Genomic DNA, 18,029 nt, shown 5'->3' on the forward strand with positions numbered 1-18,029 from the left:
TAGGTTCAAGAGAACATCGTCCATTCTTTTCATATTTTCCCAATATGGCTGTTCTGTTATTTACTTCAGAATGCCACACTTCTGAGACTCGGAGAGGAGAGAGAGAAAGAGAGGTGAAGTCCTGGCAAGATGAACACAAAGAGATCTTGGTCTCAGAGGAGAAGCTGCTTCATTCAAAGGGAATGACTTCCTAACTTAAAGGGCTGAAACAATGTCAGAATGAGCTTGTGGTGTGTTTAAAATCTGGAGTGGGTGTGGGCTATGATGGAAAGAACTGGGGTGCAATTGTGGCTAAAGGAAGTGGTCAAAATAGTTAGCGGGCACAAAACAAGGTGCCCAAGGAAACAATCGGTAGAGAAGACAAGGGGATGAGGAAAAATGGAGCCAAGGAAAAAGGAGGGCACTGGGGTCAAAAATGTACATAGGGCCTATGGGGCATAAGAACATCCTGCTGGATGGCCAATCTAGTCCAGCATCCTGTTCTCACAGGTGCCTTTAGGAAATCAGCAAAGCAGAACATGAGCACAAGAGCCTCCCCCCTTCTGTAGTTTCCAGCAACTGGTATTTGGAAGTATTGCTGCCTCCATCTGTGCAGGTAGAGCACAGCCATCAAGGCTAGTAGCCATTGATAGCCCACTACTCTATGAATTTACAAGAAGGGCTGTGTGTGCACTAATAATAGAAATGAAGTGGCCCAAGAAGAGAGATCTGGAGAGTTGAGGAATGTGGGCCAGGAGCAAGGTGAACACAGTGCTACTTGCCTGGAACTGAGACATTCGTCACTTTCAGGCTGTTGCTTTTCCCTGGTGGGATTCAGTCACATACCAGTGAATTCGGGTTGCACAATTATAGCTGACTGGGAGGTTTTGCACATCAAACCAGCTTTCTCCAAAACACTGATTTTTATTTATTTTTTTGTGGTAAGGAAGATAAACTGGAAAGTGTAGGACCACACTTGCTTTGATGCAATGTCACCTAACCTCCCAACAAACAAATCATAATGAATGCTCATTAAATAGTCAACTTTGTCTAACTCCTTGCAAAGGAATCAGGACAAATGCTCAACAAATAGATGATTGGGAACTTCTCACTGACAGGGTTGGCACACTTTTTTGAAAAGAGCTGCACAAAAAGGAAATCCTGCCAGTCGCAGCTTAACCTGTCCCTGTAGCATTGTGACTTGGCAACCCTCGGCAGGCAACAAGGACTTAGAGGCAGGGCTGGATTTCACATATTGTCCTGAACTAACGCAGGCAGCAAATTTGTTGGCTCTGGCGTCTAGTAAATAATTGCATCAGCTGCCTTCAAACCACTGGGTGCCACTAATCTTCATGTTGCAACAGCCAGGCAGGATGGCAAGTCACAGAAAAGGAGTTCTATAAACTGAAAGCTGACTAAGGAAAGACTGCATATTATATTTCACTATGAAAGATAGGAATATTGTAGCCTTCCAAGATCTTATTATGAGATGGTCCCTCCCTAACCTAATTGCCACCACAGGGGCTTTTGAGGGACCATATTGTCCTGAGGCGAGAGGACAAGCAATTATAGCTTGTTTTTTCTTTCGCATTTATTGTAATTTTTAGAAACTGGTGCTTATTGTAACTATACCGTAATTTATGAGGCCTGCCTGAAAAAATTAACATAAATTTGCAGAAACTGATTGAACCCATTCTTCTATCCATATTTATTTTCTTCCTCACCCCCCACCACACTCATTGTCAGGAAGAAAAATATATGCTTCCCCAGTACTTTCCTTTGATGTGACAAAAACTTCATGAATATGTTATATAGCCTACCTATCTTTAAAAAGATTCAATAAAAATACTCTGGATGGGGGAAAGCACAATATAAATGCCTTAAATAAATTAAGTTTTGACTGCCTTTTGATTTTTGAACATTTGGTACTTATAACCCTATAGAGGACAAACATCCTTGGGCCAATAAATCAATGGAGAAGTTGTACACTGTTCATGCACTAAAAGACTGATAATCAAACACTGACTTTGCCTACATTTTGACCTGATTTTTATCATGACTGAATTTTAGTAGAGATTGGGAATTATAGGAAAGCTGTACCCTAAACACAGCAGAACTCATTTTGAATCAGCATGCTTAGGATCTTGTTGTTGGCACCCACCTGACTTGAGAGACAATGGAGTGTGCCTCCAGGGGTGAAGCCAAACCACTGCATTAGCAGCACCAAAGTGACCTCCCCAGGGTGCAAGCCTGGGCAGTGTGTATGGAGATCCTGGGCTGCCCAGACAACAAAACCCTCTTCTTGGTCTCGCTGATGTGGCCCAAAGAAAAGCAGAACAATATGTTTGGCACCAGCTTGGCTGCAGGAGTTGCTAGAAGGAGGCATACAAGACGCCATCCAACCATCTGAGGACTCCACTCAGTTTATGTAGGGTTTATTCCTTAGCCTTTTCTTCTCCTGAAGATATCCCACAAGATTGTATTTTCTGTTTGTTTATGCTATAAACAAGATTAATTCTGAAATTTTAAGAGGGGCAGAGAGGCAGACTTATGCAAGTGTCTATATGGATGCTCAGCTAGCTATAAATATACTGCATGGTGCCAACATCTTACACAGGCAATTAACTGTGTGATTAAAATGGTCTACAATAAATAAAAAGTACTAGAGGGCACTTGGAAGTCCCGTAGACCACTAGCAAACATCCATCTCCGTAAGACAATGGCATGCTTTGCAGGTAATACAAAGCCATGCATTGTTTGTTTAACTTAACATTGATTTTGTTTACACATCCAAAGCCACCCCAACTAACAAATCAGAGTATGAAACCATGGTTCTGAATTGGCTTAAGAATCTCAGCTTGCTTCAAGCGTGGCTTCTTGTTATATCTGTATGCCAGCTTAATTCTGATTTGTGTTGGCACCTGCCCTCAGTCAGTTGCCCAACTACAGAGCATGAAGGAAGAGCAGTTAGAAAATGAAACCAACTTTAGGTAAAAAAAAGTTCTTGTTACTTTGCTCATCTGTGAAACTAAACCTGGCTTGTTCAAAAAACTGTGGTTAAAACATACCATTTCTTAGCTTTACATGTGGAAGCCAGTGGGTTTGCAATGATTCTTTGGATGAAAGCATGGATGAAATATCCCCCTCTGATCTATTGCAAAAGTTTGAGCACTGATAGAGATATTCAAATTTATCCAGCATCTGAATACCCCCATGGATTATACCAGGGTAAATTCAGATAAAGGGCAGCCAGTCACCCAAACATCTAAAAACGTACTGAAACCTGGATTTGCCACATCGCACTGCCATCATGGGATTATGTGGGTACTTCATGAAGTCATGGGTGCCTCTAACTCCACCATAACTTTCTGCTACTGCTGCTGTGGGCCTGCAATTATTTATTTGTGGAGTTCCCTTCTCCCTTTGCAGTAAACATCTCCTGAAGGGTGTTCACTGTTCATTGCCTCTAGTCTCACCTTGCAGTAGTATCTGGATCCAAGTCCTGCACTGAGCCAAGAGAGACTTTATTTGGCGTAAGCAGGAATATTCATCAACTAACTACACATGGGTAGAATGAAGTTTAATCTGGTGTACACTCCTAAGGATTGAAGCTTTCATGACATCCTACAGCTTCTAGCCAACATATGTGAAACTATTTATGTAAAGGATTCCGTACCTACCCTTCACCATATGGTCCAGGACTGTGTTATAAAAATATTAAAATGCAATATTAAAATCAGCTAAAACAATTTATGGTGGCTCCTAAAAATAAGTAACAGGCTTCAAAGGCCAGGTAAAAGAGGTGTGTCTTCAGCATATGATAAAAGCAATACAGTGAAGGTGCCGGGTGCAGTTCTGTGGGGAGGGAATTCCACAGTTTAGGGAATTTTGTCCTCACCTCCAGGCTACCACACCCAAGGGTGGCGATGCAACTAACAAGAGGGCCCCCTCTGCTGAACTTAACACCCAAGGCGCTCTGTAGTGAAGGAGCTTCTCTTTCAGATATTTGAGACCTAAGTCATTTAGGGATTTGGACACTAATGTAAGCACCTTGCATTGGGCCTACAAGTGAACTGGCAATCAGTACAGCTATTTCAGAACAGGAGTTAATCTAAATGAGAACCCAAGCCAATAATCTGACTGCTGAACTTTGGACCAGTTGAAATTGCCAGTGTGTCTTTAAGAGCACCCTACAAAGAGTGTGCTACAATAATCTAATCTGGAAGTTACCGGAACATAGAGTACAGTGGCCAAGTCATTTCTGTCCAAAAGGGGTCACAGCTGGAAATAGGCAGTCCTAGCCACTTCAGTGCCAAGGTTGGATCCAGGAGTATCCACAAGTTACAGAACTGCAACCCCATCCAGAACAGGCCACCTCCCCACCTTTTCAACACGACTCAGAACCCTGTTAACACCTCTGTCTTACCAGGATTCAGCTTCAATTTATTGGCCTACATCAAATCCATTACTGCTTCCAAACACTGGTCTAACACTTGAACCGCATCGTCTGATTCAGAGGGAATGGAGAGATGGAGCTATGCATCACCTGCACGTTGATGGCACCTTTCTCCAAATCTCCTGAAGACATCTCACAGCAGCTTCAAAAGGTATTAAATAGCATGGGGGGGGGGCAAGATGTAACCCTGCAGGATGCCACAGAACTCCCATGGTGCCATGGCTACTTTCTCAAAATGGCTCCACTGTAATGCAGTGTTTCCCAACCCCAGTCTGGAGAGCTCTCTACAAGGATATCATGGCCAAAGATTTTAAAAGCCATAGGGAGGTCAAGGAGAATGAGCAGAGTGACATTCACCCCATTTGTCTCCCAACAAATGTAACCAAGCAGGGCAACCAAAGCAGTTTCAGTGCCATGACGAGACCTGGAACCGGACTGAAATGTGACCAGATAATCAGTTTCCTTCAAGCTTGCCTGAAACTAGGCTGTCGTCATCTTCTCGAACACTTTGCCCCAAAAGGGGCTATTTGCCGCAAAAAAGACATTACTAAAAAAAAAAAAAGTTCTTATATTCCTTACCAAAGCTGAATATTTCCCTCTCATGGTCTCTCCCCCTTAAAATCCTACCTTTTTAAAAGTCATTGAAAAGTACTTGCAAATTTGGTGACATTAATAACAATACTAGGAAGATGAAAGGGAAAATTAGGGAATGTTTGGCTGCCACAAAATCAGTATTTCAGCATTTTTCAAAGAATAATTGAAACCACTGAAAAGGGAAATCTGGCCAGTAGCTTAAAAGCATTGTGTTCTTGTGATCCAGTGGCTGGAACTAGCAAACAAGTCTTCATTGTATTTGTTAATTAAAAGATCTGTAGACCACCTTTTAACAAAATTGATCCCTGGGCAGTTTAATTAATTAAAGGGACAGAATCGACTTTAGAAAGCAACATAGGAATGCCTCATGACATATTTGGAGACACTATTTTCTCACAGAGAATAAGCCTTTGCTCATCATCTACATGACAGGATTAAAGGATTTTAGGAACTCACAAGAATCCTATGCAACTGGTCTAGTTCATGTTATTGGTATCAAATTACTGAGGAACATCTCTCAAAATCACAAGCCTGAAGCAGCTAGAACTTTCTTTAGTGAGATCTACAGTGAGCAAGATTCAAGTCTCAAAATGCCCGTGTGTGTGTGTTTGTACACCCAGGATAGTCAAAATGTTGCACAAATAGCATCTTCTCAACTTTAGTCCTGCCTATTATTGCCTTCCTTTGTCTTGCACCATAATGAAGATTCAAGTGCAGGATTTCTTCCCTTTGGATCACTTTCAGAATACAAGCAGCCTTTTCTTTTCCCCATTCAACCACTGCCCCAATATCCACACATTTGTTCCCCTCATGATCTATGTATTAAGAGTTATTTGTGTAACTTCACAACACATTAATTCAATTATTAATGTTTAGAGCTCTGGTTTGTTTTGGTTTTTTACACAGCTATGAACTTAAGCAATGAGTTAGAAAACATAGATTATTCAACCAAATGCAGAAATGGCTTGATTCATGGAACAACCTAGCTATTGGATAAATAATTTTTTAAGGAAACAGCTAGAAAGGTGTAATTGGGAACAAAGGAAACACAAGCAGGTATATTCGGGAGCCTGGTGAAGATGTATGGCATTTTAGTTCATTTCAGCAGGATAACTGGGAGTCATTTACCATGTTCGTCTCTCTGGTGTCTACTAGATAACATTTTTCCTATAATGCTTAGCATTTATATAGCACTTTAGAGAGCTAAAAGTGCTTTGCGTACATTATTTTAGTAATAACTCATTTTCTTTAGCTTACCCAAAGGATTGTTATGTGCTGTCAGAAGTTCCTTTAACTTTCTATCACTTTATAGCATAAACATTCTGAATGGCAGTAATATTTGGGGAAACTCCAGCACTGAAAGAAAACTGAATTGCTATTTCTCCCCCACATTTAACCTAACAAAAGTTATTATGATAACCTACTATGTTTCTTCCCCTAGCTTAATCAAGTCACCTATGTCATGATTCTGGCCTCATGAACCTGTACATGGATCATGAATAGAAGAAGACACCGTTGCTGGACATGGGCATTGACCTAGCTGAGGAAGGGACAGCCAGGTAGGACTGGCATTGTCCAGTAAGACCAGCTGCCCAATCTGGGGAGGAAACAGCTAGAGGAGAAACCAAGCCTCCAGACTCACAGCCAGCAACCTTCCCCATACCCAAGCTGCCAGCCAGAGGCTGCTGAAGATCTGCCCCAGGGATCATAATTACAGAGCCCCACTTACCATTTGTTTTCAACTACAGTACTACCTGCCCCGAGAAGCATTAAAGTGCATCCGCATTCTAATATCATGAAATGGTGGAAAGAATCCCCACCCCTATATCTTAGCCACTTAGCTGAAGCTGTTTTCAGTGAGCTCTGCTGTGGCCCAGCAAAATCCTTACAAATCTGCCTCATCCTACAGCAGAGCTGAACAAGCTGTGTCCATGGGCTAAGAGCATCCCGCAGCTTCACTCAATGTGGCCTCCAACATACAGCATCCTCTGTACTCTCATACCCCCCAGCATTTCTCATATCTTCACCCTGTCCCTATGAACCTCCCATGTTTTCACTTTGTTTAAGTTGCCACCAAGAGGTGGAAGTGAAAAGACACAGGTAAGCAGTCAGTATGGAGCACATGTGAGCCTGGACCACCAACCACAGAGTGCAGTTACTAGAGCAGTGTTGCTTCCTCTGGAATGACACTCTAGGCACTACACACTGTGGTTTGGACTTCAAACTCACATGTCTGCCTGCCTACCTATGTCTCTTCTCTTCGCAGCACAGAAAGGAATGGAAACACAGAATGAGGAGCACAGGGGAGGGAGGTGGAAGTGGGGGGTTTCAGAGGGGCAGAAAGGGCATATAGGAACCTAATGGGAAATCCACTGAACATCTATGTTTTGACACTTTTTTGCATCAAGGAGGGTTCATGTCATCCCACTTTCAACGGTGGTCTTAATTGATGATGATGATGATAATTTATTACGGTCGGAGACCAGCCTAATGGTTTTAATTAAATATTCTTGATGCTGGTGCCATAATAATACTTATACTGAAAACATACCTCTGGAATCTGGTACAGCAGAGTAAGAATCAGACTTGCATTCTCTGTGACAGATTGGGGGTGGGGACGTTTTCCTAGAGGCGACAACTTTACACAATCGAAATGGGAACTAAAGCAAAAAAAAAGGGGTGAACGGTGCTTATTTTGAATGTCTTACCTGTCTCTCAGGACCAGTAGGCTCGGATTCTCGTCTCCGCTGTCGGATAGCTGGTGCTGAATATAAGGGGGACTGTGTGGGGCTTCCTGGTTGCTGTTCATGTTTGCTGTCAGAGACTGACTGACAATGCCCTTCATGTCTGTGGGAACTGTCCTCCTCAGCCACAGGCTGCATACCCCGGGTTCTCCCATCATGAATTTTCGGCCTCACTGCCGCTTCTGCCCCCAGTCGCCTTCTCTCGTCACCCTCTTCAATAGGCCTCAGCTCCTCGGGCTCTTCATCTGTTGTTCCAGATGTGCTTGGTTCAGCACCAGGGTGGAAGTCCTTCAGTTCTGTTTCCTTATCAATTATAACCCACTCTTTGCTGTCAAAGTCCTCCTCCTCAGCCAGGGGTACCGATCGGAAAGCATTGCTGAGGGCTTCATGCTCCACAGAAGCAGACACATCCATCCTGCCACTTGCCTGCCGGTCTACCTGTCCGGTGTCAATGGACAGCATCTGTGCTGGCTGGGAAGAGCATACAAGCCGTGAAGGAGAACAGGGCAAATCCACTCGTGACCTGAAAATAAGACAAAAAGCCTAAGGGGCAGCAATAATAATAATAATAATAATAATAATAATAATAATAATACCACCACCCCACCCATCTGGGCAGCTTACAGTACAAATAAAAACATAGTAAAACGTCAAACATTAAAAACTTCCCAATTCAGGGCTGCCTTCAGGTGTCTTCTAAAAGTTGTGTAGTTCTTTATCTCCTTGACATCTGATAGGAGGGCGTTCCACAGGGAGGGTGTCACTGCCCAGAAGGCCCTCTGCCTGGTTCCCTGTAACTTCACTTCTCGCAGTGAGGGAACCACCTGAAGGCCCTCAGAGGAGGACCTCAGTTCCGGGCTGAGCGATGGAGGTAGAGACCTCCTTCAGGTATTGTGGGCTGAGGCCGTTTAGGGCTTTAAAGGTCAGCACCAACACTCTGAATTCCGCTAGAATTCAGCTCAAGATTTAAGACTAAAGGTTTACTGAAGTGTAATATTGATACGCACAAGTTCTTGTGCAATAAAGACACTATATAATTTTTAATAGCAAATCATCTGAATGTACCTTTCATGAATCACATGGCAAGATTTGCTATTTACCAAGTATTCAAGGTAAAAACTCCTAAAAACTGAAGTCCCGTTGCTTTGCATATTTCCATATGTTCCTCTCCTTCTGAAATATCTGCAGAATGCTCTGCGCAAAATCTTCACTCCTGGGTCTTGTTACAGACCTGGGAGGATTTTAGCTGCTAGTACCCAAATACAGCTGCCCCTGTCCTGCTACAGATACTCCCCAGTAAAGGGGCATCACACTACTAGCTGAATGCAGGACTGAAATTGAACAAGAGGCTCACCTGAGCTTAGTTCCAGAAACTACATGTTGTTCCAGATCACGGTCCTGAATTTTTAAAAAAGTGAGTGATTCATTCTGAACATACATATCCGGAAGTTTAAGGTATGTGAACATATTGCTTCCCATCCCTACAAACAGTTTTGCACAGCAAGGCAGCTACTTGCTTTTCTTGTCCATGTTTTCATATAATCGCCTAAAAGCAGAACTTTCAGACAACCAAAAGAAACCTTGTGTGATGATTGAACATTGATTGTGTAAGTGTATATCTAAAGACAATGGATAAAACGAGCACCCTTAGATATACAGCTGGATAAGTGTTTAATGGCTATCGTATTTGTATTTATTTAAAAAACAATAAAGATTGTTTTAAAATTTAATAATCTTGTGTTAATCTCATGAACTACTTTTTCATTCTGTTAAAACCTATCATTGAAAGTTCTCAAACTTCACTCAGAACCAATTGTTTTAATATTTTGAAAGTGAAAAAAGTAAGTGCAAAATGATGACTTCCTTGAGTTCATAACCTTTTTATAAATCTACAATCTGGATTTGAGTTATCCCTGCTGTGACTGCATACCGTGCAGTAAATATTATGCTGTATTTTATCAGTAATTATCAAGCCTTTCCAGGAGAAAGAGTTGCCCAAAACAAATCCACCAACAGGGGAAATAGATGGCATGCTAGTGATAAAACTAAAAGTAACCCCAGAGCCTAAATAAAATAATGGAAAATTCCCCTATCCTCTTATTAACTGATTGTAACCATATTACATGTCCTCTTGGTTTCTAGAATCCTCATCCGAACTGGATTTCTAGACCTCTCTGATATTGGGAAAGCTCTCATTACTCTTAAGGCAGAACATATTTAAACACCAATAATATGGTTATTTTTCTTGAATAAAAATGAATTGTGCTGCCCTTTTCCATTAGTATCTGAATACAGCAGAGTGTTCCTGAGATGTTGTGCCATCATAAGTCACCTTCACCATAAAACAGCAGAATAATCTTTAGCATGCAATAAACAATTCTATTAGGAAAGTATTACAGCGGATACTACCCACAATGGGTAAGCTCTGTACATCCAAGCATTCATTCATTTTGGATGAAAGGGATCCAAAATGGTGCTTGGAAATGGGAACTCATTGTCTTTCACAAACAAACTTTCCGTTTTTTAAAATAAAACCCTATTAAGCTTAAACTGTAAAGACTTCAGACATCTCCTAAAACCTCCGTTTTCTACCCAGGCCTATCTGGATCCTTGAAAGTTTTATCCTGTTCAGTTGCTGACTTGATGTTTTAAATGATAGGTTTTTAATGATGTTCTGTGTAATAAAGACACTATATAATGTGTAACAGCAAATCTCCAGAGAGGTTTTTGGCAACGCCAACTTCTGCACTGGAAGAAAAGCATCTGGTGACTGTGTTTTTCTGCTAGTGATTTTCAGGACTGGCAACAAAAGGCTAGGATTTATTTCTTGTGAAAGGAAAGGATTCTTCCAGTTTCTCTCACATAGAAATAAACATTCTTTCACACAGAGAAGAAACTTTCTAGAACCCTCTTGAACTCATCAGGAATAGGAAGGATCTCTACACAGCTGATCAATACTTTCTGTACTAAGAAATGAAAACTGACATATAATGTACTTATTTGTATTTTACTTGTATTTTGATTTTATAAATCTCTGTAAACCACTTAGGGATTTCTGTAAAAAAAATATTTAGTGGTATATACCGGTATTTTTTTAAAATAAGTAAATAATAAAAAGTCCACGTGGACAATAAACAAACCTTCGCTCGTGCTGATCTCCTTTCCCATCGGCAGTGGAGAGGCGCTCAGACTCAGGGCTGTTCACACGACGGTATCTCAGAGAACGCCCTTGAGTAGTAGGGGAATCTGGTGCAGCTCGCACTGGGGAGCTTGGGCACACACCACTTTTCTGATCTTCTTCTGCCAAACATTGTGTCTGCAAAAGATAGCAAACCCCCAAAACAACATTACAGATCCAGCTAAGGCACTGTAGTGAACGTGATGCCAATCTCAGAAGCATCATTTGGAAGACTCAGGGCAATACAATCATGTTTATACTGTCTTGACTGACCTTTTTTATGAAGACGACAAGTGGTGCCCCGCAAGACGAATGCCTCGCAAGACGGAAAACCCGCTAGACGAAAGAGTTTTGGAGGTGCTTCGCAAAACGAATTTCCTATGGGCTTGCTTCGCAAGATGAAAATGTCTTGCGAGTTCCTGCGGGTTTTTTCCCCTCCCCCCCTTTTTCTAAGCCGCTAAGCCGCTTATCCGCTTATCCACTAAGCCAATAAGCCGCTAAAAGTCGCTAAAAGTCGCTAAAAGCCGCTAAACCGCTAATAGTGCTAAGCCGCTAAGCCGTCAATGGGCTTGCTTCGCAAGACGAAAAAACCGCTAGACGAAGAGACTCGTGGAACAGATTCTTTTCGTCTTGCGAGGCACCACTGTAGTCACAATTCAAAGGAATTATGAAACTGACACTGAGCACCAAGGCAGAATTGGAAGTTTATGATGGATGGATTCTTCCTAACTCTAGCCCTGTTCAAATATTCACAAAATATTCAGGTTGGTGGAACAGGAACATGACAATCCCCAGCACCCTCTTTGTGCACAATGCAGAGAATGACTAGATTAGAGGGCACATGCTCTCACATGTCTCAGAGCTGGTTAATATGTTATTTTCCTTAGGTTCCTCTTGCATTGTCTATTCAAATAACGGCATAAGAGAAGGCAGTCAGGAAGGATTGCAGCAGTTACTTCCACTATCCAATGCAGGCTGCTCAGAGGAAATAACTGTGATCTACCAGGAGTATCTCCTTTGACATTATGATCCACGTGTGAGTACAGTGGTGCCTCGCAAGACGAAAATAATTCATTCTGCGAGTCTCTTCGCCTTGCGGTTTTTTCATCTTGCGAAGCATCCCTATTAGCGGCTCAGCGGCTTAGCGCTATTAGCGGCTATTAGCGGCTTAGAAAAAGGGGGGGAGGGAAAAAACTCACAAGACTTGCAAGACGTTTTCGTCTTGCGAGGCATTCGTCTTGCGGGGCACCACTGTACATACAGCAAAATTAAGTGGCAACTTTAGTTCATATCATGTTGTTGATGGTATCTCTTCTGTGAGCCACCATCTTTTGATTTATAGGAAGAAAAGCAGCACCCAGAAACCTGGATTCCAAGTAGGTAGAGCAGTATTCGTAATTAGAGCTATATTAGGTAAAATACCAGTGTCTCTCAAGCGCCTGTATCATTGATTTTTACCGAAACCCAAAGCACTTCACTCATTAATTTCAAATATTTTCACAGCTGCAAAACTCATGAAGGAAATAAATAGATAAAGCAAGGAATCAGAGTTAAATTGGAAGGTTAATGGATAGGGAGGACAATGTAAATAAATAATTGTTGTAACATGGTGTCCTTAATCACGGTTGAAAGCATAGGTATAAACCTGGTCTATGTACCTATTTTTGATATGGAAATGTCTCAAAGAAATGCCAAGAAATATGATGTTTACATGTCAGGCAAGAAGAACCACTTCCTTTGGATGAATCTACAAATTCAAAATGCGGTGCTCTATTTCTTGCAGAAAGCCTTTAAAAGGCCTCTACAATACAACAATTCTATCATTCTCTTTTCTTTTCTTTTTAAATAGTAAATTTTATTAGTATTTTCCACACAACAAACCCCCCCCCGAAAAATAACAATACACAAAACACAAAAACAAGCATATAAAAAGCAAATCCAAATCTTACAATTTAATAATATAAACACTAAAAAGGAAAACAAACATTGACTTCCACCAATCCCACAGCACTTCCTTTACCTCTCATTGTATCTTCATGTTTTCCTTATCATCTCTATCCTAACATCTAGATATAAATCCCTCTTTCTTATCCTTTCAATTCACAAGGTTATTCCAGACTCAGCCAGATTTCTGTCCTCGAACCTTGACTTTTGAGGTATTCATTTAGGCACTCCCATTCTTTTTTTACTTCACTTTTTTGTTTTTGTCTTATTATATCTGCCAATTTGGCTAATTCTAAATATTCTGAAAGCTTACATAACCATTCTCCCCTAGTGGGTAACTGATTCCTTTTCTAATACTCAGCCACCAGGATTCTTGCTGCAGACATTGCGTATAAGAAAAATTTAGTTTTGTCTTTTGGAATATCGTCATTTAAAATTCCTAAAAGGAATGCCTCTGGCCTTTTACTATATGATATTCTTAGTATTTTCTTTATTTCTTCATGGATCATGCTCCAAAATTTCCCAATTTCGGGGCATGTCCACCACATATGGTAGAAGGTTCCTTTTTGTTTCTTACATCTCCAGCACTTATTATTATATATTTTATTCATTTTTGCCAGCTACCCTTTCCAATTCTTCCTGTTCCTTTACCCCCATATTTTTCGTTAATAATTTAGATTTTTCTTTATTTAAGTTGAAGCCCGATACTCCTCCGTACTCAGTCAGTTTCTGTAAGGCTCTTTTATCATTCTCTTTTCATTTGTAATGCTATATTTGTGACTGTGAATAATGTGAAGTTCTCAATTCTTAACAGAAACCAGCAGGAAAAAGAAACAGTGCCCATTCAAAAAGATCAAAGGACTTTACTTTGCTGATGCTGATCCTGAGCTTGTTGCGGTTCACATCCGTCTCTTCCCAAACCTCTCCTTCATTGAAGGCAGTGTTTGGAGCCTGGCCTAAGCTTTCCACTGGCCGGCCAGGCAAGATTGGGGGAGCATTTTCCTGGTCGCTCAGGTGCTCGCCTTGCAAAACATCCTCCGTGTTCTCACGAAGTAAATCTCCAGGAACTGGAGTGACATTAACCACACTAGAGGGGAGACATGCAACAGCATCAGATGAAAAGGTCCTGATAGCACAGTCAGCTTTCTATTAATTATTATCATCATCATCATCATCATCATCACTTTGATTTATATACTGTCCTTTATCAAAAGATCACAGTATACAACATTAAAACATATTTTACAGAGAATAATAAAAACATAAAACAAAGCATTAGTAATAGATATAATAATAATAATAAATAATCATAATAACAGCCCCCCCCCCTAACAGGCCATAGATTATTTAATGGATGATGGCCTGGGTAAAGAGGAATGTTTTTGCCTGGTGCCTAAAGTCATGTAATGATGGCACCAGGTAAGCCTCTCCATGGAGAGTATTTCACAGATATGGAGCTACCACAAAAAAGGCCCGTTCTCATGTTGGCACCCTCCAAACCTCCCGGGGAGGGGCAACGTAGAGAAGGACCTTGGACGTCAAGCACAGGTTCCAGGTCAGTTCGTATAGGTCCTAAGCCTTGTAATGTCACACAAGCTCCCAAATTGTGTAGGCCTGAACGTGCCTTCTACAGCCCATTTGAAAAAGTGCTTTCTTCTTACAGAAGGGCATGAACAGTGCTGAAGAATGGAGGTGGCAAGAACCCAAGGTTTGGCCTGGAGGGCAGGTGGGGTTTTTCCTAGCTAGGCTTTCTCCATCTGCCTTATTTTACTGGCTTCAGAAACAGTATGGTACTGAGGAAGTGCCACAAAGACCCCACCAGAGAGCAAGCACTATCCTGGATAATGTCCTATCACACTGAGCATGTTGCAACAGTCTACCTTTATGAGATACAACAACCTGAGCAGAACATAATGTCACCAAATGCCACAGGAGTGATTGTACTAGGTATCTCATCAAGTGGCTATATTGTGATGTGGGAGGAGACAGTCCAAGATCACACTGTTTAAATGAATGGATTACATGATATTCACATACATTCATGACATTATCAGAACTGTAACCAAAAACTATCTTCTGGGAATTCTTGCCATTGTAAAACGAACAGTATATAGGGTATACAATAAAAAATAATGTCCCTGAAGAATGACTGATTCCTCTTGTAAGATTCTGCAAATGTTGACAACACCAAGGGCTGTGAATGTGTCACTCACCCAAACATAGCTGCTGTCTGCCTTGTGTTCTGCTGAGGTGGAGTAGAGGTGCTTGTAGATAATAAAATATCCGTACCGGCTTTTTCCCAGTCAAAGGCCTCGTTCTCAGTAATACCTCTTTCTTTCATGCTGTTTTCAAACACAGTCATGATGAGCTAGAAGAAAAGCAAATTATAATAAGGTTCATATGTTCATCGACAGTCAGAAAGAACAGGAACACAGAAAGCCACCTTATACTAGACTTTTCCTTCAACTAGTCCAGTACTGTCTACTCTGACAGGCAGCAGAAATCTAGGGGTTCGGATCCTTTTACCTGAAGTTGTCAGGGACAGAACTTGAGATGGGAGCATTCTGTATGCAGAACAGGTATTCTACCACTGAATTATGGCCTCTCCTCAAATAATCTTTTAAAAGAATTTCCCTACGCATTTTCTGATTTTCATCTGGTGTAGAACAATATATAGCAACTGTCAGGGGTAACAGTCTTATGTCATTTTCACCAAATACTGTCAACCCTGGTTAAAGCTAGCCATCTCAGGGCACATCTGAGAGGAAACATCTCCTGCTTAAAGGTTCTGCATTTGTGCACCAACTTGAAGTACTACTGTGAGCCAAGCAGACAATGCAGCTTGCACCGACATCCCTAAGATTCTTATCAACAAGAGATCAACAAGAGAGGAAGGGAGGAGTACTCTCAGTCACAAAGAATCACAAAGAATCCCCAAGTGACAACAGCAGTAAGTATACAATTGGGCATAATCTGTGGTACAAAAGGTATTATTTGCTGTTTATAATAAAATCAAAAACAACTTGCAAATGATCCATGTGTTCTGTTATCTAGCTGCTGCACAATGGGAGGCCAGTCCACTAATCCATATAATATTGCCTTAGTCATGAGTATGGAAAATAATCTTAGAGTAATTTCAGAATCTGATCTCAGATCACAGGTACCAGCTATAGCAGGGAACTCAATCCATTTCAGCATTTGAATATCCTGGGAGAAAGCCCTTTAAGCCATTGGCTAATGTGTGCAAGCATTTTCTTTTCTATACATCATAGACAGGGGTAGATGGGACATTTGGCCCTCCAGATGTCGCTGAACTACAGTTCTGGTCAGTCCCAGAAAGCATGGGGCAATGGTTACAATGCTGAGCTATAGTTGATCAACTTCTGGAGGGCCAAAAGTTCCCCACACCTATGATAGATAGTGAAAAACAGTCTAGATACATAGGTGTAAGAATTCATTTGTTACCATCAAAGGTGTTGCACACACAACTCATAAAATATACCGTAAATCAGTCTATTAATCCATTTGTACATTCCTCAAATCATGTTTTAGCAAACGAACTGGATTTGAATCATCCTAATTAGCTGTTTGTGGGGATGGCTGGATGCCATCTCGAAAAGTATTATCATAGCACTTAATACTCCTTTGAAACAAAACAAATGGATATAATCTACAGTTTCGGAATAACTGCAATCTTGAGAAGGGACAAATATGCTGCTTCCATTTGGATCATATTTTGAAGGCATGGGAAATTGTCAATGGACAATTAGGGATCTCCCAAGCATTCCAGCTAGCTCTTCCCACACAAACAACATTCCCAACACATTTGGGAAATACCATTTTATTGGTTTTAAGATGAAAAGGACACACCTCTCTGTTATTATAGGTCTCAGAGTTTTTACCTGATAATCTGGTTTAGTAAAGTAATCCAGATTTGCAATGTGATCCAGAAAAAGGTGGAACTCGGAAGGCATATGTTTTAGCAGCATTCGATGTTCATATTTCTCTTTAATCATACCAACTTGCTCCTGCAAAGAAAAAATACCATCACACAACAGTACACTACACATAACATGAAACTTCAGGCAGATAAAATGACCAAGAAAATGGAGAGCCTTATTCAGTCACTGACTGAGTTCTCTACCTTATCTTTTATCTTGCGCCACGGAAGCTGACCAACTGCAAACTCCACCAGCATGTAAAAAAGGGACCATAGGTCATCATGTCGACCCATCTCCTGGAGAAAAATGAAAGTACAAAAATCAAGCTGCTGATAGTGTCTTCAACTTTACAACAGAGCAGGTGACTGCTGCCCTATGATTCAGTTGATGATAAATCCACTGCACATACAATTAAGAGCAGGCTCACAGAATGTAATGAAAATGATATATAGGTGGTATTTAACACTGGCGAAACTTGCCAAAATTTATAGGATGAGGAACAAACTATGTTGGAAGTGTGGAGAGAAAGATGGAGATTTTTATCATACAATATGTGGTGAGAATGTGATAAAGTAAAAGTATTTGGGGAATTGGTCTACAATGAACTAAAAAAGATGTTTAGATATACCTTTCCAAAAAAAACCCTGGGGCTTTTTTACTGGGTTAGATGGGAGAAGAAATTGCAAATAGACCAAAGACTATTTATGTACGCCACAACAGCGGCAAGAACTTTATTAGCCCAAAGATGGAATTGCAGGAACTACCTATGATTGAGGAGTGGCAGACAAAGATGATGGACTTTGCGGAACTAGCCAAGCTGACAGGCAGGATCCGGAACCAAGACGACCAAAAGTTTCAAAGAGATTGGAGTAAATTTATTGGGTATATGAATAATTATTGTAAGAATGTGAAGACACTAGCGGGATTGATATAAATTCTGCAATGAAAAAACTGTAACTCTCAAGATAGACCATTGAGACAGAGTTGATCATAAGGATATAAGGGATATAAAGGTCTAAAGTAGAGGATATAAAGTGTGACACAAAGATTTTAAAATTAAAAACCGGTTGAAGGGATGGAGAAAAGTCACGAGCTCAGTAGAGCAAAAATTTATTTGTTTTGTTATTGGTATGCTGAAACGTTGTGTTAAAAAAGATATTAATAAAAAATAATATTTTTTAAAAAGCAGGCTC

At 40.9% G+C, this 18,029-nt stretch overlaps 1 protein-coding gene across 1 annotated transcript in view; it reads right to left on the reverse strand.

Annotated features, from left to right (window-relative positions):
- The window catches only part of TTBK1 (tau tubulin kinase 1), an 88,602-nt gene that overhangs the window by 21,432 nt on the left and 49,141 nt on the right, over positions 1 to 18,029 (reverse strand). The window contains exons 7-12 of the mRNA XM_081855118.1: positions 17,040 to 17,132; positions 16,798 to 16,923; positions 15,109 to 15,263; positions 13,763 to 13,982; positions 10,914 to 11,089; positions 7,738 to 8,296 (exon numbers count right to left, since the gene is read on the reverse strand). Of these exons, the coding sequence (XP_081711244.1) occupies positions 7,738 to 8,296; positions 10,914 to 11,089; positions 13,763 to 13,982; positions 15,109 to 15,263; positions 16,798 to 16,923; positions 17,040 to 17,132 (1,329 nt within the window). The remainder of the gene's footprint in view (positions 1 to 7,737; positions 8,297 to 10,913; positions 11,090 to 13,762; positions 13,983 to 15,108; positions 15,264 to 16,797; positions 16,924 to 17,039; positions 17,133 to 18,029) is intronic.

The sequence above is a fragment of the Podarcis erhardii genome, assembly GCF_964252035.2.
Source record: "Podarcis erhardii genome assembly, chromosome: 3".
Taxonomy (NCBI): Eukaryota; Metazoa; Chordata; class Lepidosauria; order Squamata; family Lacertidae; genus Podarcis; species Podarcis erhardii.